At 50.6% G+C, this 24825-nt stretch overlaps 1 protein-coding gene and 1 pseudogene across 4 annotated transcripts in view; both read right to left on the bottom strand.

Moving 5' to 3' along the window:
• The window catches only part of LOC137657816 (uncharacterized), a 514523-nt gene that overhangs the window by 463006 nt on the left and 26692 nt on the right, over positions 1-24825 (bottom strand). For all 4 annotated transcript variants that reach the window (XM_068392347.1, XM_068392350.1, XM_068392348.1 and 1 more), the window contains exon 2: positions 8307-8388. In XM_068392347.1, coding sequence (XP_068248448.1) covers positions 8307-8388 — 82 coding nt within the window. The remainder of the gene's footprint in view (positions 1-8306; positions 8389-24825) is intronic.
• Positions 21927-22045, bottom strand: LOC137658056 (5S ribosomal RNA; annotated as a pseudogene).

Below are 24825 nucleotides of genomic sequence, written 5' to 3'. Positions count from 1 at the left end.
TGATGCTTTGGATTATCCTTAACATGGATATTAATACCCAATGTATAAATTGGAAATAAAGAATTATTATTATTATTATTATTACTACCCCACCGCTATTTGGGGGTAGGGCAGGGTAGCTTGCTACCACCACTCCTCCCCCCCCCTTACACACACCTGTGCTTCTCACTTTGCTTGGAGGTAGAACTTCAAGGGGGATAGGGCTGGCGGGCAAGTTTGATTAGATAGCTAAGGTTTGTATAGTTAGGAAAAATACAAATTATCTATTAATTTGTCATTTGTTCCGTAATTGACATACAAACCACGCTATTTAATAGGGGTGACTCACCCATTAGGAAGGGTGGAACGTCCCAGCCAGTACTGGCTTTTGGCTTAGCCAGGGGGCTCATTATTTGAGTGTGTCAGCACTCAAAGATAAGGAGTCCCTGCACCTCGCAAGAACCTTGCTACGCAAGGACTGCGGCCTACGCAAGCTGTGTGTGAAGGTATAATACAGTGTGACTCGTCCTAGGAAGTTGACCTGTAGTCCTTTAGATGGAAACTTTAGGCTAGGACCTCCCAATACCACCTCGTCAGGGTATGGGGACGTGACAGTATTAGCTTAATACTAGGAACATAAGGAAACATGGTTTACCTGCAGTGGTTTGAGATCAGCTGTGCAGAGAATCCAGGATACTGCTTTCCCCAAGAGAGGGGAAGATGAAGAAATGAATAAGGGCCAGACAAACCTTTTCATTCATGCAGACTAAGACCGGGTAACCATGCCCTCAACCTTCTGCTACTTATCCAATAAGGAGCCTGAGGTTTTAAACCAGCTGTTGTGCAGCCACCACAGGGCCGATATCACCCTACGAATCCATGCCGAGATGGTGTTCTTGCTGACCCTCCTCTTAGTCCTCCCAGTGCTCACAAACAATGCCTGCACCTGGGGATGGACTGCAGCCGTTCTTTTAAGATATAGCCTCAAGCTCCTTACTGAGAACAGTAGGAGATGGTCTGGGTCATCTGTTACAGAACGGAGACTCGAAATCTGGAAGGAGTCGAACCAAGGGTCCGCCACCAACGGATTCTGAGTCTTAGCAATAAACTCAGGGACGAATTTGAACGTTACCTCCCCCCATCCCCTTGAATGGGCGATGTCATACGAGAGACCATAAAGTTCACCGACTCACTTGGCCCAAGCCAAAGGTAGTAGGAACACCGTCTTCCGAGTTAAGTAGCGATCTGAAGCCAGGCATAATGGTTCATAGGGAGGTCTCTTAAGAGACCTGAGAACTTGAACCACGTTCCATGGAGGAAGTCTTACTTCCGACTGAGGGCAGGTAAGTTCATAATTTCGTATGAGTTGGGAAAGTTCCAGCGAAGAAGAAATGTCCATTCCTTTGAGCCTGAAGGCTAGACTTGAGGCTGAGCGATTGCCTTTCACCGCCGAGACTGAAAGGCGCATTTCTTCTCGCAAATACACGAGGAACTCCGCTATTGCTGGAATAGTGGCATCGAGTGGAGAGATACCCCTTCCAAGACACCAACCACAGAAGACTTTCCACTTTGCCTGGTAGACAGATGCGGATGATTTTCGCAGATGTCCAGACATCCTGATCGCAACTTGTTGCGAAAATCCTCTCTCAGCGAGGAAATGCTGGATAGTCTCCAGGCGTGAAGTCGTAGCAAAGCTACGGCTTTGTGGAAGATGTTGGCATGTGGTTGTCTGAGTAGATCATGTCGCGGAGGGAGTTCTCTCGGAAGTTCCATTGGAGTTGCAGAAGGTCCGGAAACCATTCTGCGTGATGCCATAGCGGAGCTATGAGGGTCATTGAAAGATTGACCGACATTCTGGTCTTGTTGAGCACCCTCCTCATCAGACAGAACGGGGGAAAGGCGTACACATCGATGTTGTCCCACCGTTGTTGGAAGGCATCCTGCCAGAGCGCCTTGGGATCTGGGACTGGGGAGCAGTACAGCGGAAGCTTGAAATTCAAAGCTGTTGCAAACAGATCCACCGTCGGAGAACCCCACAAAGTCAGGACTTTGTTGGCTACCAGATGATCCAAAGACCACTCAGTACTCACTATCTGAGACGCTCTGCTCAGATTGTCGGCGAGCACATTCCTCTTGCCTGGGATGAAACGTGCCGATAGTGGAATCGAGTGGACTTCGGTTCATCTCAGTATCTCAACTGCAAGATAGGATAGCTGCTTCAAAAAAGGTACCTCCTTGCTTGTTGATGTAAGCCACTACTATGGTGTTGTCGCTCATCACCACCACAGAGTGACCCGCCAGGTATTGTTGGAACTGTTGAAGGGCCAAGAAAACGGCCTTCATCTCTAGAAGATTTATATGGAGGTACTTTTCTGATTCTGACCACCGGCCTGAGGTCCTGTGGTGCAGAACGTGGGGCCCCCACCCTTTCTTTGAGGCGTCCGAAAACAGCATCAAATCTGGGGGGAGGACGAGAAGATCCACTCCTCTTCGTAGGTTCTTGTCTGTCACCCACCACTGGAGGTCTGTCTGTTCCGCAGGTCCCATAGGGATCATAACGTCCGGGGAATCGTAACCCTGATTCCACCGGGACTTGAGTCGCCACTGGAGGGATCTCATCCTGAGGCGACCGTTGGGAACTAGACGAGCCAAAGATGAGAGGTGACCGAGAAGACGTAACCACGATTGGGCTGGAAGCTCTTCTCGTCTGAGAAAAGGGCTTGCGACCTTCCTCAGCCTTGCTATCCTGTCGTCCAATGGGAAGGCTTTGTGGAAACTGGTGTCTATAATCATGCCTAGATATACCAGTCTTTGAGTGGGAAGCAGAGAGGACTTCTCGAGATTTACCATGATCCCCAGATCCTGCCAAAGTCCCAGAAGTTTGTCTGGGTGTTGAAGAAGGGATGACTCCGAGTCTGCTAGGATCAGCCAGTCGTCCAGATAACGGAGGAGATGGATGCCGATCCTGTGTGCCCACAACGATATTAGGGTGAACACTCTGGTGAAAACCTGTGGTGCTGTGGAGAAACCGAAACACAGAACCTTGAACTGCTACTCCTTGCTGTCTAGGCTGAATCTTAAGTACTTCCTTGAAGACGGATGGACTGGGATCTGGAAGTACGTGTCCTTCAGATCCGGTGTACACATGAAGTCTTGTGGTCTCACTGCAAGTCTGACCGTGTCTGCGGTCTCCATGCTGAACGGAGTTTGTTTGACAAACTTGTTCAGAGCCGAGAGGTCGATGACTGGTCTCCAGCCTCCAGACGCTTTCTTTACAAAAAAGTCAACTGAAGAAGCCTGGGGACCCATCGAGGACCTCTTGGAGAGCGCCCTTCTTCAACATGGTCTGGACTTCTGCCCGAAGGGCCTGCCCCCTTGCTGATCCCATGGCAAGGGAGCTCAATGAAACTGGATTTGTCGTCAGGGGAGGTAGAGATGTTGTGAACGGGACGCGATATCCCTGACTGATTACGGAAATCGTCCAGGAATCGGCCCCGACTTGCTGCCACCTGTTTGCGCAACTTTGCAGGCATCCCCCCACTGGTGGACATGCAGGGGGACTGCCAATCCTAGCGTTTGTGGCCCCGGCTGCTCCCTCTAGGATTTTTCCCTCCCCTGAAGGACTTTTTGCCACCACTGTCTTCGCTGCCGTTGTTGGTTTCGTGGTCTTGGTAGGACGGGGCTGCTGGGGCGCTGGAGACTTATAGGGCTTGGATGTCAAAGCCCTATGTAGGAGGGAGTCTTGGTGGAACTTCCTCCACCTCTCAGCAGCATGCTCCACGTCTTTAGGCTCAAACAGATTCGTTCCCTCCACGGAAGAATGTCTGAGCCTGCTTATCTCGGTGCTAGGGACCTTCTGATGGAACCTCTCAGCCACCGCATCCCGACGTTTCAGGATGGTGTTCGCCCACAAGTTCGAGACTTGATGGGCCAGAAACTCGATCGTGCGAGTGCCTGAGAGTAGAAAGGTCTCCATAGCTTTCCTGGTACGTTCTTCAGAGAAATCCTCCGAACGTATCAAGATACCGACGGTCCCTAACCAGATATCCAACCACGAAGTGGCCTGCATAGCACACTTCGCAACCTTCTCCTGATTAAGGATCTCAGTCGCCGAGAATGAGACCTTCCGGTTGGAGTCTCTCTCAAGAGGGACTCCCCTGGTAAGCTCTTCCAAAGAATGGTGAAGGGGAAGAGCTAAACAAGCCTCCTCCAAGATCTCGAAGTACCTCCTCTGCTGTACGCGAGGAGGTGGGAGAAGCTTGTTACCAGCACTGGATCGGCTGGAGGAGGCTAACTCAGAGAGCTGGACCGCAATCTTGTCCCTGGTACTCTTAACCCCCTGAGACCAGGGCAGAGCCGCACTGGCCTTAGGTTTTTGAGTCCCAAATACTCGGTCCAAGACCGTGTCTTTGCCCTCTCGAGGGGGAATCTCTGGGTCAGCAAACCCATTGAGAGTCCTCAAAAGGGTCAGAACCTGCTAAAATGCATGTTCTGACTCCAGTAGCCTTCCTCCGGATGTTGGACTTGCAGCGAAGTCTCCTGTCCCAAAAGGCTCTTCTTGGGGAGAATCTCGGACGTTTTCCGAGCGACTGGCTGGCTCCGTCCTAAGTCTTGTTGAGGATTTCGGTACTGTTTTAGAGTCCTTCGACTCCCTCCTGGGAGGGATGCAGGACTCCAACAACGACAGAGGTAGGCTCTTCTCCGCCCCTACCCGGGAAGACTTTCCAACGCGAGGTGGGGTTTCCCTCACTGGTGCGATGGGGGAACGTCTCACCTCACGTGACTCCCCTGAGGACGGGAAATCGTCGTCCGACAGGGAGGGAGAAAAAGTCTGGGGGGGGAGGAAGTCTGCCTCGAAGGCTTACGATGAGACAGCTTGGTCCTCGGAGAAGTCACTGCGTCCGAAACTCCTCTTTTTCTCTTCAGGGGGGTAGACGCAGCCAAGAATTTGTGGCCCAATTCAGAGAGAACAGGCTTGACAGCCTGTGTAACTGCTCTGATTAGTGCCCCAAACCACGGCTGCTGGGTGATAGCTGCGCTGTCAGATACTCCCTCAGGAGGGACAGGGATTGACCGATCCCAGGGAGGAGTTTCCATAGGGGGGTTCACCTGAAAGGAAGAGGAAGAAATGTCCCTGGACCTTTCCCCTCCACCGGCGAGCGCGCTGTTCTGCGCTTGTGGGGGGGGGGGGATGGCGACCTTGCCGTGTGTTGTCCTGCAGCCTCGCGCTCGGGAGGGTATTGGCGATCATGCGGGGGAGTGCGCTGGCGCTCGCGCGATTGGGAATACCCGGGTTCGCGCGAGGGAGACTGTTGGCGCGCAAGCGCGCGGGAGACTGATGGCGCGGGGGACTGCTGATGCGCGCACGAGGGAGACTGCGAGGGCGATTGCGAGGGCGCGCGGGCGAGCGATGGCGTGTAGAAGCGTGCGAAGGAGGCTGATTGTGCGCTTACGCGCGCGCGGGGGAATGTTCGCACGCTCGCGGGCGCTCAGGATCAGGATGAAGGGCCCGTGGGCGTGCGGGCGAGAGATCACGCGCCCCAGAAGATGTCGTAGGGCACGCACGCGCAGGAGAGATATCCCTTGCGCGCGGGCGCGCAGTAGAGACCTGTGTTCGTTGGCGCACATCAGGTTGGCGGTGTGAAGCTGCTGTAGGGGATGGGCGTGGGCGCGCAGGGCTCGTGCAGGTGAACGCGCATGGTTGCGCGCTGGCGAGGGATGGCGCGCAGTAGATAGCAGGCGGCGCGTTGGCGAGCGCTGACGAGTAGGTGAAGTCTTAGACTTCCCTACCGCCCCTAGATCCGAAGATCGCGGGCGCGCAGGAGATCGTTGGCGCGTTGGAGACCGCTGGCACGCAGGAGAGCGTTGGCGCGTTGGCGAGCGCTGACGGGTAAGAGAGCGTTGGCGCGCAGTAGGTTGAAGGCGAGCAGTGGCGCGCTGGTGCGCTATCTCAGGAACAGCAGGTGAGCGCTGGCGCGCTATCTCAGGAACATCCTTATGGGCAGGAGATCGTTGGCGCACATGGCGCGTAAGGGACGTGTGCGCGCGATGTCGCGTACGCCCTTGTTGCCCCGAAGGGACCGGTGCCTGACTATGAAAAACAGGTTTAGTCGGCGCGTAAAGCGCATCAGCTGCCAGGAACGGCGACGGCAGGTCAGCAGGTCTGTCAGGTAGAAGGACGACGGGTCCTTTGATAGTACAACCTTCCACCGAAGGGGATCGCGAACGATCCGCAGAGATCCAGGGTCGTAGCAGGAACAGTCGGTGATCGATGACGAGGCTCCTCTGCGGCGGACTGCAACGATGATGATGAAATGAAGAGGCGCCTCCTCACCGTCTTATAAGGTGAAGGAAGGCCTCTCCGGCGAAGACGAAGGCGAGCCTTGCGACGTATACGCCCTCTGGGGGCCGTTGGATCGGCAAGCTGACCTTCAGCAGTCCTTCGAAAAGGAGTCTCTGTGAGTGAACTCCCCCGAGGGGTAGAATCACCGGCAGGAGAGACTGTTGGACTTAGTTACTCCCTTGTAGGTTGAGCAGGAACGGGAGAAACTAAGCCTTCAGCAACTGCGGGATGAGAAGAGGCAGAGGTATTAGGAGATACCGCATTGGACACCTCTGACACCACAACGTCGACAATAGACAGAGGATCAACATCTGCCAAAGTCGGCAATTGCTTGACAGAGGCACCCAACCGGATGATGTCAAGAAGTGCTTCCGTGGAGTCCAAACCCTCAAGCACCAAGGAAGACCAAAGCTGAAATAAATTAAACAAATTAAAATCCTCCCCCGGGGGGGAGAGGTGGAGCTGCCTCGCTAGGGGAGGCAACGCCATCGCTCGAACCCCGAGTTCGGGAAACAGAACCACGGTCTACGCTACCACTCAACCGTCTCTCGAAAGAGACCGACCGAGCGGGAGCTTCGGAGAAGGTTTGGGCAAAGGAAGAAGAGTCCTTGGTATTTTCTCCTTTCAAAGAAAACTTCGAAGGAGAAATATCCCGCCTGGACTTCTTACGTCGCCGAGAAAACCTCTCCCACTGGGAGGTAGACCACTCCCTACCCTCACTACACTTGTTACCACTATCACACCGTTGACCTCTACAGTAAGGGCAAAGGGTGTGAGGGTCCGTCTCGACCGCCGACATGAAAGTTCCACAGGGGCGGTCGGGTAAACCAGGACAGGTGCGCATATTCGCAGAGGCCAACTTTACACTCAAACCTGTAGGAGAAAAAGCAAAAAGACATTAATGGCTGTCAGAAAGAGGCGAGGGTGAGAGCAGACACCTCCGACTACCACCCGAGCCGAGAGCAAAGTGAGCTCAAGCACAGGTGTGTGTGTGGGGGAGGGGGGGTAGCAAGCTACCCTCCCCTACCCCCCGCTAACTAGCGGTAGGGTAGTAAACCCTCGTTAAAATTCTAATGGCTCATCATTTCAGCTACGCCGAAAGTAATACCCCTATTAAATAGCGTGGTTTGTATATCAGTTAAGGAACAACTTTAAAGATTTAGGCCAGTTTGTATTTGTAAGAATAAGGTTAATGGGAGAGAACAAATCACATCCGTTCTCCACCAGGCTAAAATAAATAGTGATATCATTTCACTGGTGAGTGTGTGAGCAGGGTGGCTGGCCTATCCCCTGCTACCCAACCAATATCCTACTAATTAGTTGTGGGTAGTTATACCTCGCTAAGTCTTTTGGCTAGTTTCAGCTTTTGCCGAAATCATATCCACTATAAAGAGCAAAATGGTTTGTACTAGGTGTTGGAACAAGCTTGTTTTAAGACTTTGTAGTATTCTTTCACCCCAAGCCAAGGTGTAATGAAAAATTCCAGGCTGCTGACCAGTGATGCTTCAGAGAAACTGGTGAAATCGCCAGTGGGGGACGAGTTTCTACAAAGAGGAAAGGTGTCTGAGAAGGTGCTGCCATAACTGAACAGGAGGTTCTTTCTTGTACATTCATGAGATTGAAAAGGGCCTCAACTGTTAAAAAGAGAAAGTTGGAGAAGGGCTGCAACCTTCAACCACCTGACTACCAATATGCACACTAGGTCCCATACTCGGCCTAGCACCAGTAGAAGGATCCTTAGCTCCTTTATCAGAATCAGGGGAAGACGAAACTAGAAGAGGAGCAAGAAGCAAGCCTCTTCCCTTTACAAGGCATCTCCAGGTTTGAAGTCTGTCAGAAAAATTATGCCCCTCTAACAGTAAAAGTACCGTAGTCATGGGGCATTTTCAACACATCGATGGTTTGTATTACTATAAGAACAAAGTTTAGAACATTTTTTTAGATGACTATATGCCACAGTAATTTTCAAAAAAAGGTTACTTACCTTAATGCTATTCAGTAGCCCCTCCACATCACCACTCTTAATCTTCTTCAGAATTGTTAACAACTCAGACATCTTGAGGCACCTGATAATAGAACAATACTGTATAGAAGTCTTAATATTATCTAAGCTTAATGCATGTGCTAAAGATCACAAATTTTTTGAGTAATTTGTATGAAAAATTTGGAAATAATTTATAGTATTCCTAACGATACAAACCTGAAGCTCTTTACTATGGAGATATATTTCAAAGACAGCTGAAACTAACCGTAAAACTTTCAGCGAGGTATTACTCCCCTCCCCAAGTTAACAAGGGATAGCGGGAGTAGACCAACCACCATGCTCTCACCCACAGTAGCTAACACATGCTACTTTGCAATTGCAGGCAGGATTTCTTGGAGGTTTAGGTGATGTCAGGTGCATACAGTATGTGTAAAGAGCTTCAGGTTTGTATGGTTAGGAAAAATGTTATTTTTATTAGTAAAATAAATTTTTGAATATACTTACCCGATAATCATGTAGCTGTCAACTCCGTTGCCCGACAGAATTCTATGGAGGGATACGCCAGCTATCACAATACTAGAAGGGGGTGTACTTACCAGCGCCACCTGTGGCCAGGTACTCAAGTACTTCTTGTTGACACCTCCTCAATTATTCCTCGGTCCACTGGTTCTCTATGGGGAGGAAGGGAGGGTCGATTAAATCATGATTATCGGGTAAGTATATTCAAAAATTTATTTTACTAATAAAAATAACATTTTTCAATATTAAACTTACCCGATAATCATGTAGCTGATTCACACCCAGGGGGGTGGGTGAAAACCAGTGTACAAGATTAAAGGATAGCTAAGTATCCCATATTTCATATAACAGTTATCTCAAATAACAATGAAATAATAAGTACCTGGTAAGGAAGTCGAATTGAACCGTTACTCTGCCTCTTTTTTAAAGTTCGTCTTCCTTACTGAGCGCAGCGTTCCTCTTGGAGGCTGAATCAACCCAAAGGTGCCAAAGTATATGGGGTTGCAACCCCTACCAAAGGACCTCTACAAAACCTCTAACCCAGGCGCTTCTCAAGAATGAATAGACCACCCGCCAAATCAAAAGGATGCGGAAGGCTTCTTAGCCTACCGTAACAACCATAAAAACAACAATAAAAGCATTCAAGAGAAAGGTTAAAAAAGGTTATGGGATTAAGGGAATGTAGTGGCTGAGCCCTCACCTACTACTGCACTCGCTGCTACGAATGGTCCCAGGGTGTAGCAGTTCTCGTAAAGAGACTGGACATCTTTAAGATAAAATGATGCAAACACTGACTTGCTCCTCCAATAGGTTGCATCCATTATGCTCTGCAGAGAACGGTTTTTATTAAAGGCCATCGAAGTAGCTACGGCTCTTACTTCGTGGGTCCTTACCTTCAGCAATGCAAGGTCTTCCTCCTTTAAGTGAGAGTGGGCTTCTCTAATCAGAAGCCTTATATAATATGAAACCCCATTCTTGGACATGGGCCTCGAAGGTTTCTTGATGGCACACCATAAGGCTTCTGACTGTCCTCGAAGAGGTTTAGACCTCTTAAGATAAAATTTGAGAGCTCTGACAGGGCAAAGAACTCTCTCTAGTTCGTTACCTACCATGTTGGAGAGGCTAGGTATTTCAAACGATCTAGGCCAAGGACGTGAAGGAAGTTCGTTCTTTGCTAGGAATCCGAGCTGAAAAGAACATGTTGCAGATTCGGTCGTGAAACCAATGTTCTTGCTGAAGGCATGAACCTCACTGACTCTCTTAGCTGTTGCAAGGCAGACGAGAAAAAGAGTCTTGAGGGTAAGGTCCTTGAAGGAAGCTGACTGGAGAGGTTCGAACCTAGGTGACATCAGGAACCTTAAGACTACGTCTAGATTCCAGCCTGGAGTGGATAGACGACGCTCTTTAGACGTCTCAAAAGACTTAAGAATGTCTTGAAGGTCCTTGTTGGAAGAAAGGTCCAAACCTCTGTGGCGGAGAACTGAAGCCAACATACTCCTATACCCTTTAATCGTAGGAGCTGAAAGGGATCTCTCATTCCTAAGATGTAGAAGGAAGTCAGCTATTTGGGTCACAGAGGTATTGGTAGAGGATATTGAATTGGCTCTACACCAGCTTCGGAAGACCTCCCACTTAGACTAGTAGACTCTACGAGTGGAAACCCTTCTCGCTCTGGCAATCGCACTGGCTGCCTCCTTCGAAAAGCCTCTAGCTCTAGCGAATCTTTCGACAGTCTGAAGGCAGTCAGCCGAAGAGCGTGGAGGTTTGGGTGCAACCTGTCTACGTGAGGTTGACGTAGAAGGTCCACTCTTAGAGGAAGAGTCCTGGGGATGTCGACTAGCCATTGAAGTACCTCTGTGAACCATTCTCTTGCAGGCCAAAGGGGAGCAACCAGCGTCAGCCGTGTCCCTTCGTGCGAGATGAATTTCTGCAGAACTTTGTTTATTATCTTGAACGGTGGGAATGCGTACAGGTCGAGATGGGACCAGTTCAGTAGAAAAGCATCCACATGAACTGCTGCAGGGTCTGGAACAGGGGAACAGTACAGCGGAAGTCTCTTGGTTATGGAGGTGGCAAACAGATCTATGGTAGGTTGACCCCACAAGGTCCAAAGTCTGTTGCACACACTCTTGTGGAGGGTCCATTCCGTGGGAATGACCTGATTCCTTCTGCTTAGGCGATCTGCTGAGACGTTCATATCGCCCTGAATGAACCTCGTGACCAGAGTGAGGTTTAGACCTCTTGACCAAATGAGGAGGTCCCTTGCGATCTCGTATAGGCTCCTCGAATGGGTCCCTCCTTGCTTGGAGATGTAAGCCAAGGCTGTGGTGTTGTCTGAGTTCACCTCCACCACTTTGCCTAGCAGGAGGGACTTGAAGTTCAACAGGGCTAAATGAACTGCTAGTAGCTCCTTGCAGTTTATGTGGAGTAATCCCTGTTCTTCGTTCCACGTTCCCGAGCATTCCCGTCCGTTCAAGGTCGCACCCCAGCCCGAGTCCGATGCATCTGAGAAGAGATGAAGATTGGGGGTCTGAATAGCCAACGATAGACCCTCCCTGAGAAGGAGGTTGTGCTTCCACCACAGGAGAGTGGTCTTCATCTCTTGGGTGATTGGGATAGAGACTGCTTCTAGAGTCGAACCCTTGTCCCAATGAGCTGCAAGATGGAATTGAAGAGGGCGGAGGTGGAGTCTCCCTAGCTCGACGAACAGGGCCAGTGATGAAAGGGTCCCTGTGAGACTCATCCACTGTCTCACCGAGCAACTGCTCCTCTTCAGCATGCTCATGATGCACTCTAGGGCTTGGCTTATCCTGGGGGCCGATGGAAAAGCCCGAAAATCCTGACTCCGAATCTCCATTCCCAGGTACACAATGGATTGGGAGGGAATGAGTTGAGACTTTTCTATGTTGACTAATAGACCCAGTTCTCTGATTAAGTCTAAAGTCCAATTGAGATTCTCCAGACAGCGACGACTCGTGGAGGCTCTCAACAGCCAGTCGTCTAAGTAGAGGGAGGCTCTGATGTCCGATAAGTGTAGGAATTTTGCTATATTCCTCATCAGATGAGTAAAGACCATAGGAGCTGTGCTTAGGCCAAAACACAGGGCTTGGAATTGGTAGACAACCTTTCCGAAAACGAATCTCAGGAAAGGTTGGGAGTCTGGATGAATAGGAACGTGAAAGTAGGCATCTTTCAAGTCCAACGAGACCATCCAGTCCTCCTGCCTGACCGCTGCTAAGACCGACTTCGTCGTCTCCATCGTGAACGTCTGCTTGGTGACATACGCGTTGAGCGCGCTGACGTCCAGCACCGGTCTCCAACCCCCTGTCTTCTTGGCCACAAGAAAGAGACGGTTGTAGAAGCCCGGGGATTGATGGTCCCGGACTATAACCACTGCCTTCTTCTGCACAAGTAGCGACACCTCCTGGTGCAATGCTAGCCTCTTGTCCTCTTCTTTGTAGTTGGGAGAGAGGTTGATGGGCGAAGTGGTCAGAGGTGGTTTGAGGCAGAATGGAATCCTGTAACCGTTCCTCAGCCAACTGACAGACTGGGCGTCTGCACCTCTCTTCTCCCAGGCTCGCCAGAAGATCTTGAGTCTGGCTCCTACTGCTGTCTGGAGATGCGGAGAGTCAGTTTTTTCCTTTAGATGTCCTGGAGCCTTTCCTGGACTTGCTCCTGTAAGAGTCTGGACGGGAGCTTCCTCGGCTGGGTGCTCTACCACGAAAGGGCGGTATGAACCTCGTAGCAGGGGTATCAACCACTGGGGAGCGATAAGTCTTGGGGACTGAGGTAGTAACCTTAGACTTACGAGCCGATGAGGCTACAAGATCGTGAGTGTCCTTTTGTATCAGGGCAGCAGACAAGTCCTTAACCAGCTCTTCGGGGAAGAGGAACTTCGAGAGCGGAGCAAAAAGAAGTTGTGACCTTTGGCAAGGTGTAATGCTGGAGGAAAGGAAGGTACACAGCTGTTCCCTTTTCTTCAAAACCCCTGATACAAACAACGACGCAAGCTCGCCAGATCCATCCCTAATGGCCTTATCCATGCAGGACATTAATAGCATGGCAGAATCCTTGTCCGCAGGAGAGGTCTTCTTGCTGAGGGCCCCCAGGCACCAGTCAAGAAAGTTGAACATCTCAAATGCTCTAAACAGTCCTTTCAGTAAGTGATCCAGGTCTGAGAAGGTCCAGCAAACCTTAGAACGCCTCATTGCAGTTCTCCGAGGCGAGTCTACCAGACTTGAAAAGTCAGCCTGGGCAGAGGCAGGTACTCCCAAGCCTGGTGCTTCTCCTGTGGCATACCAAACGCTCGCTTTCGAGGTGAGCTTAGTCGGCGGGAACATGAAAGACGTTTTGCCAAGGTGTTGCTTAGTCTGCAGCCACTCCCCTAAGATCCTGAATGCTCTCTTAGAGGACCTTGCTAGGACTAGCTTAGTATAGGAGGACTTAGCTTGTTGTACGCCCAGCGAAAACTCAGATGGTGGAGAGCGGGGAATAGCAGAGACAAAGTGGTCTGGGTAAACCTCCCTAAGCAGAGCCAAGACCTTACGAAAGTCAATAGACTGTGGAGAAGGCTTGGATTCATCCACGTCTGACGAGGGATCCAGGTGTGCCTCCTCATCATCAGACGCCTCATCATCAGAGTGTAGCGGAGATATTGGACCAGAATGCTGAACAGCAGAGTCAGAACGAGTAGGAACAATATTAGTGGTTTCCTCTTCAAGTAACTGTTGAGGGAGAACCTGAGGCTCAGACTGCAAAGGCTGAATAACAGACAAAGCAGAAGGAAGGCGCATGGGAGGAGGAGGCTGACTCCTAGCATGAGAGGTTGAACCCAAGGGTTGCGCTTGCTGAGCGGTTGGTGGAAGCGGAGAAGCAAGTTCCTGTTCCTGTGGTGTGAGCGGAGCGTGATGAGGTTGAGGCTGCGCAGAACAAGGTAAATGTCTCGCAAGCTGAGGCTCCTGAGGCGCAAGGCCAAGGTGTAGTGGAGCTTGCCTTGTGGATGGTTGAGCTCGCTGCAGCGAGAGCTGAGGAGACTGACTCATGCACGGGAGAGGTTGTTGTACCTCAGCCGAGAGTAGTACCACTGGTGGAGCAGCAAGGGGAGGCGGAGGAAGAGAGGTATAATCCTCCTGATCCCATAGCAAAGGTTGCCTTAAAGAAGGCGGAGGCTGAACACCACCGGGAACAGCAAACTCAGACTGTGGCTCAACATCGTACGCCTGGCAGGTGGTACTGCGATCAGGCGGAGCAAGCGCAGGCGGAGCGAGCGTAGGCGGAGCGAACGCAGGCGGAGGGAGTGTAGGCGGAGGCGGAGGCGCAACACTCTCAGCCCGACACTCACGCATCAAGTCCGAAAGCTGTGCTTGCATGGACTGTAGTAGAGTCCACTTAGGGTCGGCAGAAACTACAGTAGGCTGAGGTAAAGCCTTAACAGTCGAGCTCTGTTGTGGCAGAACCTTACTCCTCTTGGGCGGAGTGCAGTCGACAGATGACTGCGGCGAGTCAGAGCTGAGCCAATGACTGCAACCTGGCTGAGCACTCGCGGACTGGACTCTGCGTTTAAGTGGTCTCGAGACCTGAGACCAACGTTTCTTCCCTGACAGATGATCAGCAGACGAGAAAAAGACGGGCTCAATCGTCTGCAGGTGGGAGTGACGGTCTTTGGAAGACACGCCCGCAACCACCGAGGATACTTCTGTGCGCCTGACAAGGCCTGCCGAACCCTTATGCCCTTCGACATTGCTTCTCCCCTGGGCTTGGGAGCTTGCAAGAGGTCCCGGACTGGGAGGACGACTGGCTCGCACAGAAGTATCCTCACGCACCACACTGGCACTGACACTAGCACTTGGCACTGCACTGACACTAGCACTCGTCACAGCACTGGCACTAATTCCACCCACTGCACTCTTGACCTTAAGTTCCTTAACTTCGGCCATCAGAGACTTATGGTCACTTACCACTGACTCTACTTTATCGCCTAAGGCCTGAATAGCACGCAAAACAACAGACATATCAGGCGGAGGGCAAACAGTAGGTTCGGGGGTAGCCACTACAGGGGTAGGAAAAGGTGGGGGATCATGAGGTGAGGAAAACAGTGAAGAGTGAGAAGAACTCCTCCTAACTCTACCTCTCTCTAACTTAGTTGAATATTTTAAAAGACGGACAAATTCCAGTTCCGAAAGTCTGGCGCATTCCTCACATCGATTTTCTAACTGACAGGGTCTGTCCCTACAGTCAGAACAAGCGGTGTGAGGATCTACCGAGGCCTTCGGAATACGCCTATTGCAAGACCTACATCGTCTATGGGAGGGGGCTTGCGAAATGTCAGACATCTTGATTCCAAAGAGTTAGCCAAAGGGGTTTCCAAAATCAAGCAAAAGATCGTTAACCGTATATCAGGACTATATAAAAGCTATCTAGCTAATATAAGAAGGTTTCCAGTAAAGCGACAGCCGAAATCTGAGAGAATACTTCACCAATTAGCCGTGAACAAACTCGAAGATCATAAGCATATCCCAGAACGTCTTGCCGGAAGCACGACAGAGGAATAATTGAGGAGGTGTCAACAAGAAGTACTTGAGTACCTGGCCACAGGTGGCGCTGGTAAGTACACCCCCTTCTAGTATTGTGATAGCTGGCGTATCCCTCCATAGAATTCTGTCGGGCAACGGAGTTGACAGCTACATGATTATCGGGTAAGTTTAATATTGAAAAATGATATTTTCATAAAATAAATTTTTGAACATACTTACCCGCTGGTTATATAAGAATGGCTATAGTCCCTTGGACGCTCCGCAGAAATTCAAAATCTTGTGGCAATCGCAGATATGCCAGGTGTACACTAGCGGCCTGGCGGTAGACAAGCCGAACTATTCCAATCACTTCAGACCTTCCATGCTCCTTAGTCTCAAGAGGGGAGGAGGGTGGGATTATAACTCATATAACCAGCGGGTAAGTATGTTCAAAAATTTATTTTATTATGAAAATATCATTTTTAAACATAAAACTTACCCGCTGGTTATATAAGAATGGCTGATTGACACCCTTGGTGGCGGGTCAGAGACAGCAACATAATTGGAAATTCACTTAAGAGTTAAATATAACCACTTAAGAGGTTCGTACCTGATAAGGAAGCTGACTTCAATGGTTCTCTGTCTCATTCTGTCTGCTATCCTTACGAGATCCAGTGGTCCACCCAGGGGGCTGAAGATCTCTAAGAGCTGTCAAACGGTTCAATAACCTATAAAATGACAGGACCTCAACTAATACCCTTGTTCCGGGCACTCTCTAGGAACAAAATGACCACCTGACTAAATCAAAGATTGCGGAAGATTGCCGACCAATCTTCAAGTACAATCATAAAATCATATATAAAAGTTCCAAGAGAAGAACAGGGGTACTAGGAATTTAGGGAAATGTAGTGGTGGATGTTTCACCTACTACTGCACTCGTTGTTACGAATGATCCCAAAACGTAGCCGTCCTCACAAAGAGACTGGATACGGTATAAGTAATGCAAGGTGAATACAGGATTACCCCTTCAAAAGGCTGTATATACAATGCTTTGCAGAGAACAGTTTTGTTTAAAAGTTACAGAAGCTCCCACAGCTCTAACTTCATGAGTCTTTACTCTTTCGACAGCTTAAGATCTGTCTCACCACAGTGTGAGAGAGCCTTTGTAATTAAAGTCTACAAGAAATGATAGAGCGTTTTAGACATAGGTAGCGTAGGCTTCTTGACTGTGCACCAAAGAGCCTCTGAATAGTCTCTTAACTCCTTTAGTCCTGTCCTGAAAAAACTTCATCGTTTTAACCAGACAAAAAAACTCTTCACAAACCATATTCGAGAGAATAGTGATCTCGAAAGATTTAGGCCATGGATGAGAAGGACGTTTGTTTATGACCAAGAATCCAAGTTGCAAGGCGCATATGGCTTATCCGTTTTTGAAGTCATGTTCTTGCTAAAAGAGTGAAATTCACTGACACTCAACTGTTGCCCGATTTACTCAAAAAAGTCTCCAAAGTCAGATCATAAAAAAGAAACCGAGTATAAAGGCTCGAATCTGTCACTACAGCAACAACCTCTAAATTCCAGGCCGGAGAATCTTGCTGACGCTTCTTAGTCATCTCAAACGATCTGAGAAGATCTATAAGGTGTTTATTTGATAGATCCAATCTCCTGCGTCTGAAGACAGCTGCCCGCATACTCCTGTACCCCTTCATGGTCGAGGAGGAAAAAATGTGTTTTCATCTAAGGTCTAAGAAGAAATAGGCCACTTGTGTTTTAGAGTTACTAAATGAAGAGACTGCTTTAGCTCTACACCACTCCATAAAACCTCCTATTTGGGTTGCAAAACCTTAAGGTAAAAGTCCTTTGTACAAGCGATGGCCTCAGCTGCCTCCTTCGAACAACCCTCTAGATCTTAGGGGTTTCCCGAAATACTGGAGGCAGCCACACCTAAAGCTTGATGGCTTAAAATAAGACGTTCGCGATCCTGACACCGGGAAACGGTCTGATGGCATGCTTCCAGCATGCACCCAGCATGGGGCAAGCATGAGTCCAGTATGGTTCCAGCATGCTGCATATGCTCAACATGCCGTGAGAGAGAGTCAAGATCTATATCGCCTACCGAAACACGTCCAGATCGGCCGCAAGAAACCGATATTGAAGCTAGGCTTGTTGAAAAAAAGCATCAACAACGTGAACCTCATGCTGTGAGGTTAAGACCTGATCTCGTGTAACCAGCGAGTGTTTACTTTAAGCCAAAAGCTTGACGCGAGGGAGTGTTAGCTGCGTGGCCAGAGAGACGCGAAGGAGAGACCACAATCTGTCTATACTGCTGTGAGAAAAATGATATTTTCAATTTAAAATAAATTTTTGAATATACTTACCCGGTGAATATATATATAGCTTACGTCTCCGACGGTCAACAGATTCCAAAAACTCGCGAGCGATCGCCATGAAGGCTGCCGGGTGTGCCCACCAGCGCCGACTATCGGCCAGATACCGCATATACTTCTCAACCAATTCAGTTTTTCTCAGTCCGTAGAGTCTCTATCGGGGAGGAAGGGAGGGCCTTTAATTATATATATTCACCGGGTAAGTATATTCAAAAATTTATTTTAAATTGAAAATATCATTTTTAAATATTAAACTTAGCCGGTGAATATATATATAGCTGATTCACACCCATGGTGGTGGGTAGAGACCAGTATTAAAACAATAAAGGCGTATATGCTCAAGAGTTTTTGACAAATATTCAAAAAACAAACTTAAGTATAGGTACCTGATAAGGAAGCTGACTCTGATGAATACTCTGACTCATTAGTCCGCTATCCTTATGAACCCCAGCGATCCTCTCAGGATGCTGAAAGACTTCTAGGAGCTGTTATAATCAGGGTGAACACCCCTACAACAGGACCTCATCAATACCCTTAATCTGGGCGCTCTCAAGAAACAATATTTTGACCACCCGCCAAATCAAATATTGCGAAAGACTTCTTAGTCTCCCGTACAACCCAAAACAAGATTAAAAATTTCAAGAGAAGATTAAAAGGATATTGGGATTAAGGGAATGTAGTGGTAGAACCTTCACCCACTACTGCACTCGCTGCTACGAATGGTCCCAACGTGTAGCAGTCCTCATAAAGAGTCTGGACATCTTTCAAGTAATATGAAGCGAACACCTACTTGCTTCTCCAAAAGGTTGCGTCCATAATACTTCTAAGGGATCTATTTTGTTTAAATGCTACTGAAGTTGCTACCGCTCTAACTTCATGAGCCTTAACTTTAAGCAAATTACGATCCTTCTCACTTAAATGAGAGTGTGCCTCTGTAATCAATAGTCTAATAAAATAAGACAACACATTCTTCGACATAGGCAAAGAGGGCTTTTTAACGGAGCACCATAAGCCTCTGAAAAAACCTTGCAGCGGTTTAGTTCTAGATAAATAAAATCTAAGAGCTCTAATGGGGCACAGAACTCTTTCAACTTCATTCCCAACAATCTCAGATAGACTGGGAAGTTCAAATGATTTAGGCCACGGACGAGACGGAAGTTCATTTTTGGCCAAGAAACCAAGTTGAAGAGAACATACTGCTTTATTAGCGGAGAAGCCGATATTCTTGCTAAAAGCATGCATCTCACTAACCCTTTTCGCAGAAGCCAAGCTCACCAAGAAAAGAGTCTTGAGGGTAAGATCCTTCAGGGAGGCTAAATTTAACGGTTCAAACCTGTCTGACATAAGGAACTGCAGGACCACGTCCAAGTTCCAAGCAGGAGTAGAAATATGACGCTCCCATGGATGGAGAGAGCGAGTGTTACGTGAAATGTCACCAGCAACACTTGAGGGGACGTCTGCTCGTACAGTTACGCCTCTCGTTCCCTTTCGCCACTCGACATTCCTTCTCCCAGGGGTTGGGGAGCTTGGAAGAGGTCTAAGGCTAGGTGAACGATAGGCACGAGCAGACGCACCCTCCACAGCACTGAACACATTTCCCGCACTAATATGATAACCGAAATACAAACCACGCTATTTACATTGGGTGACTTACCCCTTAGGAAGGGTGGAAAGTCCCCAGCCATACTGGCTTTGGCTTTACCCGGGAACTCAGAATCCGAGTGAGTCGCACTCGAGAAAAGGAGTCCCTGCACCTCACAAGTTCCTTGCTCCGCAAGGAACCGTGTGGCCTACATAAGCTTGTGTGTGAAGGAAGAAGTGTGACCCGTCCTAGGCAGTTGACCTGGAGTTCCAGAAGGAACTCTGGGTTAGGACGTTCCCAATACCACCTCGTCAGGGTATGGGGGACGCGACAGTATTGACTCAATACTCGGAACACAAGGAAGCATGGTTTACCTGCAGAGGTTTGAGGTCAGCTATGCAGAGACCAGGATGCTGCTTCCCAGTAGAGGGGATGATGAAGAAAGAAGTAAGGGCCAGACATACTTCTTTCGTTCATGCAGACTAAAACCTGATAACAATGACCTCAACCTTCTGCTACCTGTCCAAAAAGGAGCCTGAGGTTAGACCAGCTGTTGTGTAGCCACCACAGAGCGATAGAAACGTATCGATACTCCTGTGGGTCACGTCCTGCAGGAAGCGGGCTGCGAAGATCATTAGACGCTTCCAGACTCCAGCTTGTAGCACCTGCGTCACAGAGTAGTATTACTCAAAGGCGAGGGATGTTGCGATGTATCCGACATCGTGCTGTAGGGCGACATGACGGGGGAGGGTCTGGATTCAGGTCGAGATGAATGTCCTTGAGTCCGAGCTGAAGAGGTATACTGGTGACTCTCCCCCGTGTCCTTCTTGTGCTCCCAAGCCGGCTGCATGTGAGGACAAACTGCAGCTGTTCCCAAAGATAACCCCTTGATTCCTTTACTGGCAAGAAGGAGAAGGTTTTGGGTCATCTGATACAGAATGGTGACTCGAAATCTTGAAGGAATTGGACCGAAGGGCCGGGACCCCAAGATTCTGAGTCTAGCCAACAACTCAGGAGCGAACCTGAATGTTGCCTTCCCCCATTCCTTAGAAAGGGGGGGAGTCGTACGAGACCAAGAAGATTGCTTACACACTGGCCGCGGCCAGAGTGAGCAGGAGCCCCAAGACGGAATACGATCAGAGGCCTGACGTAAAGGGTCTTGAGAAGATCTCTTAAGGGACTAAAAAGTCCGAACCATGCTCCATGTTGGAGGTCTCACTCCGACTGGGGCAGGGACGTTCGCAGCTTCGCATGAGCGAGGAAAGGTCAAGCGGGAAGGAAAAAGTTTATTCCTTTCAGCCTGAAGGTCAGGGAAAGGCTGAGCGACAGGCTTCACTGTCGAGAGCGGAAAGGAGTTTCCTCCCGCCGAAAAGCAATAAGTTCGTTATTGCTGGAGAAGAGGCCTCAAGGGAAGAGGTATATCTCCCACGACACCAACCACAGAAGACTCTCCACTTCGCCTGGTAGACCCCTGCGGATGACTGTCGCAGATGACGCGACCTCCGCCCCGCGACTGTAGCGGGTTGTCTCTTCTTGAGGAGGAGGCGTAGTGTCTCCAGGCGTGAAGCCGAAGCGATGCCCCGGCTCGTGAAAGATGTTGCAGTGTGGTTGTTTGAGTAGCCTGTGCCGTAGGAGAAGCTCTCCCGGGAGTTCTGTCAGGGGAAGCAGAGGGTCTGGAAACCGTTCTGCGTATAGTCCCAGTGGAGCTCTCAGGGCCATTGAAAGGTTGACAGACAACCTGGTCTTGTTGAGACCCATTCTCAACAGGCAACAAAGGAGGGAAGACGCAGACGTCGATGTTGTCCCACCATCACCGGAATGCATCTTGCCAAAGAGTCTTGGGGTCTGAGACTGGGGGGGAAGAACAGCGGAAGCTTGAGGTTCCAAGCTATCGTGATCAGGTCCCCCAGGCCAGGACTTACTGGTTACTAAAGGCCAAAGACCCCCAGGTACACTCTATCTACGAGGCTCTGCTCAGATAGTCGGAGAGAACATTCCTCTGCCCGGAATGAGCGAGCCGATAGTGGTATTGAGAGGATCTCAAATCATCTCAGTATCTCTACTGCAAGATGCGAAGGTATGAAAATGCGTCCCTTGCTGGTTGGAACACGCCAGTACCATGAAGTCGTCGCGCACGGAGCGACTCGGCAGGAGCTGTAGGATCTGTAGAGGGGCCAGACTACGGCCCCTAAGCCTGCCTGAATGATGGAGAGGTATCCTTCAGGCCTGACCATAGGCCTGAACCGGAACATGCCCCCCCCCCCCCCCCCGTTTTCTTTGACGAGTCCAAGAACAGCATAAAAAATGTGGGGAAAGGAGGAGAATATCTACTCCCATCAAGAGGTTCCATAGGTCAACACCCATTGCAGGTCTAAACGTTCCGCTGGTCCCATAGGAGTCAGAAAGTCCGGTTAATCGTTGCTTTGAAACCACCGGAACTTGGGCCGCCCCACAGGGAACTTATCCTGAGGCGACCCTTCGGGACTTTAGACGGGTCAATGAGGAAAAGAGACCTAGGAAACGTTCCAAGGTAGGGCTGAAAGCTCTGCTTGACTGAGAACAGGTATTGCGACTCTCCTCAGCCTTGCCACAGTCAACTGAAGGGAAGGCTCGGAGGAGGCGGCAACAGCATCTGGCGTCCCCAGGCGATCACCCATCCAAGTACCGACCAGACCCGACGTTGCTTAACTTCGCTGGACGGACGAGAAGCGGGGTTTCCAACGTGGTAAGGCCATTGACTCAATATCATGGCTAGATACTCCAGATGTTGAGGCAGAAGTAGAGAAGGCTCCAAGCAAATTACCACAATCCCTCACTCATGGTAAGGATCCGGAAGCTTGTCCTGGCGTTGAAGAAGGTCGAACCCGAGCCTACTGGAGTTGACCAGACCTCCAAAAGGCGAAGGAGGCGGAAGCCTGCTCCTGATCGGCCATGAGGAAAGCAGGGAGAGTTCTCTGGGGAAAGACCTGCGATACCACGGCGGGATCGCCACACCGCATCTTAAGCAGGAACACCTGTAGTCTAGGCTGAATTCCAAGAGCTTCCTGGAAGAGGGATGGAATGGAAACTGAAAGTACCCGTCCTTCCGATCCAGGGCCTAAGGAGTCCTGTCGCCTCGTTACCAGTCTGATCGATTCTGCTGTTCCACGCTGGACGAAGTTTGTTTGACAAACTTGATCAGAGCTGAGAGGTCGACTACGGAATTCCCGTCTCAGGTGCTTTCCTACGAGAAAGGATCGAATGAAGAAGCCTGGGGGTGAAGCCGTCGACGATCCTATGGAGGACCTTCTCCTAAGGCATGGATCATTCTGCCCAAACGGGCAAAACTCTTGCCGACCCCACGGCATAGAGGTTCAGTGACACTGAATTCGCTGACAGAGACGGCAGGCGCGATATCCTTGGCTGATCACGGAGATCGTGCAGGAATCGGCATCGGGAAGCTGTTATCCAGATGAGTAACCCTAGGCATCCTCCCAGCGTGAGACCTGCAAGGGGGGGTTACCAATCCTAGAGTTCGTGAACTCTGCCGCTCCCTCTAGGATTATGCCCCCCCGGGAGAGCCTCCCATGCTACCTGTTCCTGACAGGAGGGGACTGCTATTGGACACCTTGTCTTAGTTGCCGTAGCCAGTCCGATAACTTAGGCCGACGAGGCTGAAAGAAAGAGGCGCTGGAGGCCTGCAGGGTCTGGAAGAAAGCGCCTTGGAGGAGTGAAAACGGAAGTCGACTTCCTCCGCACAACCGCTGTCTATGTCTCTGTCCTTGGGCACAAACAAGCTCTTCCCAAGGATGGAAGGGTGTCTGAGTTTGTCGACATCCACGGATGAGACACCCGAGAGGAAGCCCTCGGTCATTGCGTCCAGATGGTCCAACATCGAGCTTGCCCGCAAGTTCGAAACTTGGCGACGAAACGCCAAGGTGCTTGAGCCCGAGAGGAGGAAAGCACCCATGATCTTCCTGGAGCTTCCTTGTACAAAACCTCGGGTCGCAACCGAGGAGGGAAAGGACCTGGTGAGCCCCTTTCACGAGATGGAGAAGAGGAAGGGGTAAACCAGTCACCCCTTGGCCGACGGAGAACTCTCGAACGGAAAGCTCCCCTGCAAAACCCTTCCAGGGAATGACGGGGAAGGGCTAACCCAGGTTCTGGAAAGAAGAATGTTGCTCAGACCTCCCTGAAGATTCTCCCTGCTCTTGCATGTGCCATGCTCTGCGTTTACGGGGTGAGGCCGTGTTCTGGAAATACGCTCCAGAAGACTCGCCAGGCTGGCTATGCTGCGAAACCCCAACGAGAATCGCGGTCGCAGTCGCCCTGGCGCCCGCGCGATGGTAAATCAATGGTTTGCGAGTGGCCGAACGTGGAAGCGCCCATGCGCGGGCACGCAGGAACGCAAACGAAAGTGCGCGAAGGAGCGCAGAAGGAAGGCGAGCGTGGTAGGAAGGGCGAGACCTGGTGGTCGGCGAGCGATGACCCGTAGACGAGCCATGGATACTGAAGGAATTAAGCCGACGTTCGCGCGACGGAACACCGTCCATCCGCGCGACGGAATACCATTGGTTCGCGCGCGGGCAAACATTGGAGAGCATGTGCGCGGTCGCGCATGAGCGTAGGCGCACGGGCACGTGGGCGTGCGGTCGCGCGGGCGTGTGGACGCGAGAGTGAGCGCAGGCGGGCGATGGCGCGTTGACGAGCGATGGCGCGTTCTGGCGAGCGATGGCCCGTAGGCGAGTGAAGGCGCGTTGGCAAGCGATGGCGCGTTGGCGAGCGGTGGTGCGTTAACAAAACGCTAGCGCGCAGGCGAAGAATCATGCGGGCGCGTAGGCGATCGCTAACGCGAGAGAGACTAGTGATGGTTAGCGCGCATCGCACTAATAGAAGGCGCGCAGGTGCATCAGGAAGGTGAGCGCTGAAGCAAGCTGTTAACCAGGCAATCCTAGACGGTCAGAAAAACCGTTGGCGCCCATTGGTGCGTGGCAGAAAAGGACGCGCAGATGTGCACTGGCGATTGAAGAAAGCTGGCGCACAGAAGGACGGAAGTAAAGGCGAGCGCTGGCGAGCAGGAGGAAGATCTACGGCAAGACTCAGCTACAGGAGATCGTAGTCCACAGCAGGCGAGCGCTAGATCGCTACTGATGTTGTCCAGGGGAACTGTCACGCGTGGCAGATCGATGGCGATCGTTGACGCATAGGAGATCGCTGACGAGCAGGCGAACGTTGACGCGTCTGTGGTCGCTGGCAAGCTGGTGATCACTGGCGAGCAGAAGGCAACGCGTGGAAGCCTGTGCGTAGAAGAAGAGTCCTTGTCCAAGACCTGAACCGAAGTTCTAGATCGCGAGGGCGAACGAGGGCGCGTAACAGGAACCAACAGGAACAGCACAGATGATCATCAGGAGAGCGCTGACGAACAGGAGAGCGCTGGCGAACAGGAGAGCGCTAGCGATCAGGAAAGCGCTGATGAGCAGGAGAGCGCCTGTGCGCTAACACTGAGCAGGAGAGAACACAGCAGAAGGGCGCGCTGGGGA

This window comes from Palaemon carinicauda, chromosome 18, assembly GCF_036898095.1.
Source record: "Palaemon carinicauda isolate YSFRI2023 chromosome 18, ASM3689809v2, whole genome shotgun sequence".
NCBI classification, from domain to species: domain Eukaryota; kingdom Metazoa; phylum Arthropoda; class Malacostraca; order Decapoda; family Palaemonidae; genus Palaemon; species Palaemon carinicauda.
The sequence above is the reverse complement of the archived record's forward strand: the minus strand, read 5'-3'. Positions and strand labels throughout refer to the sequence as shown.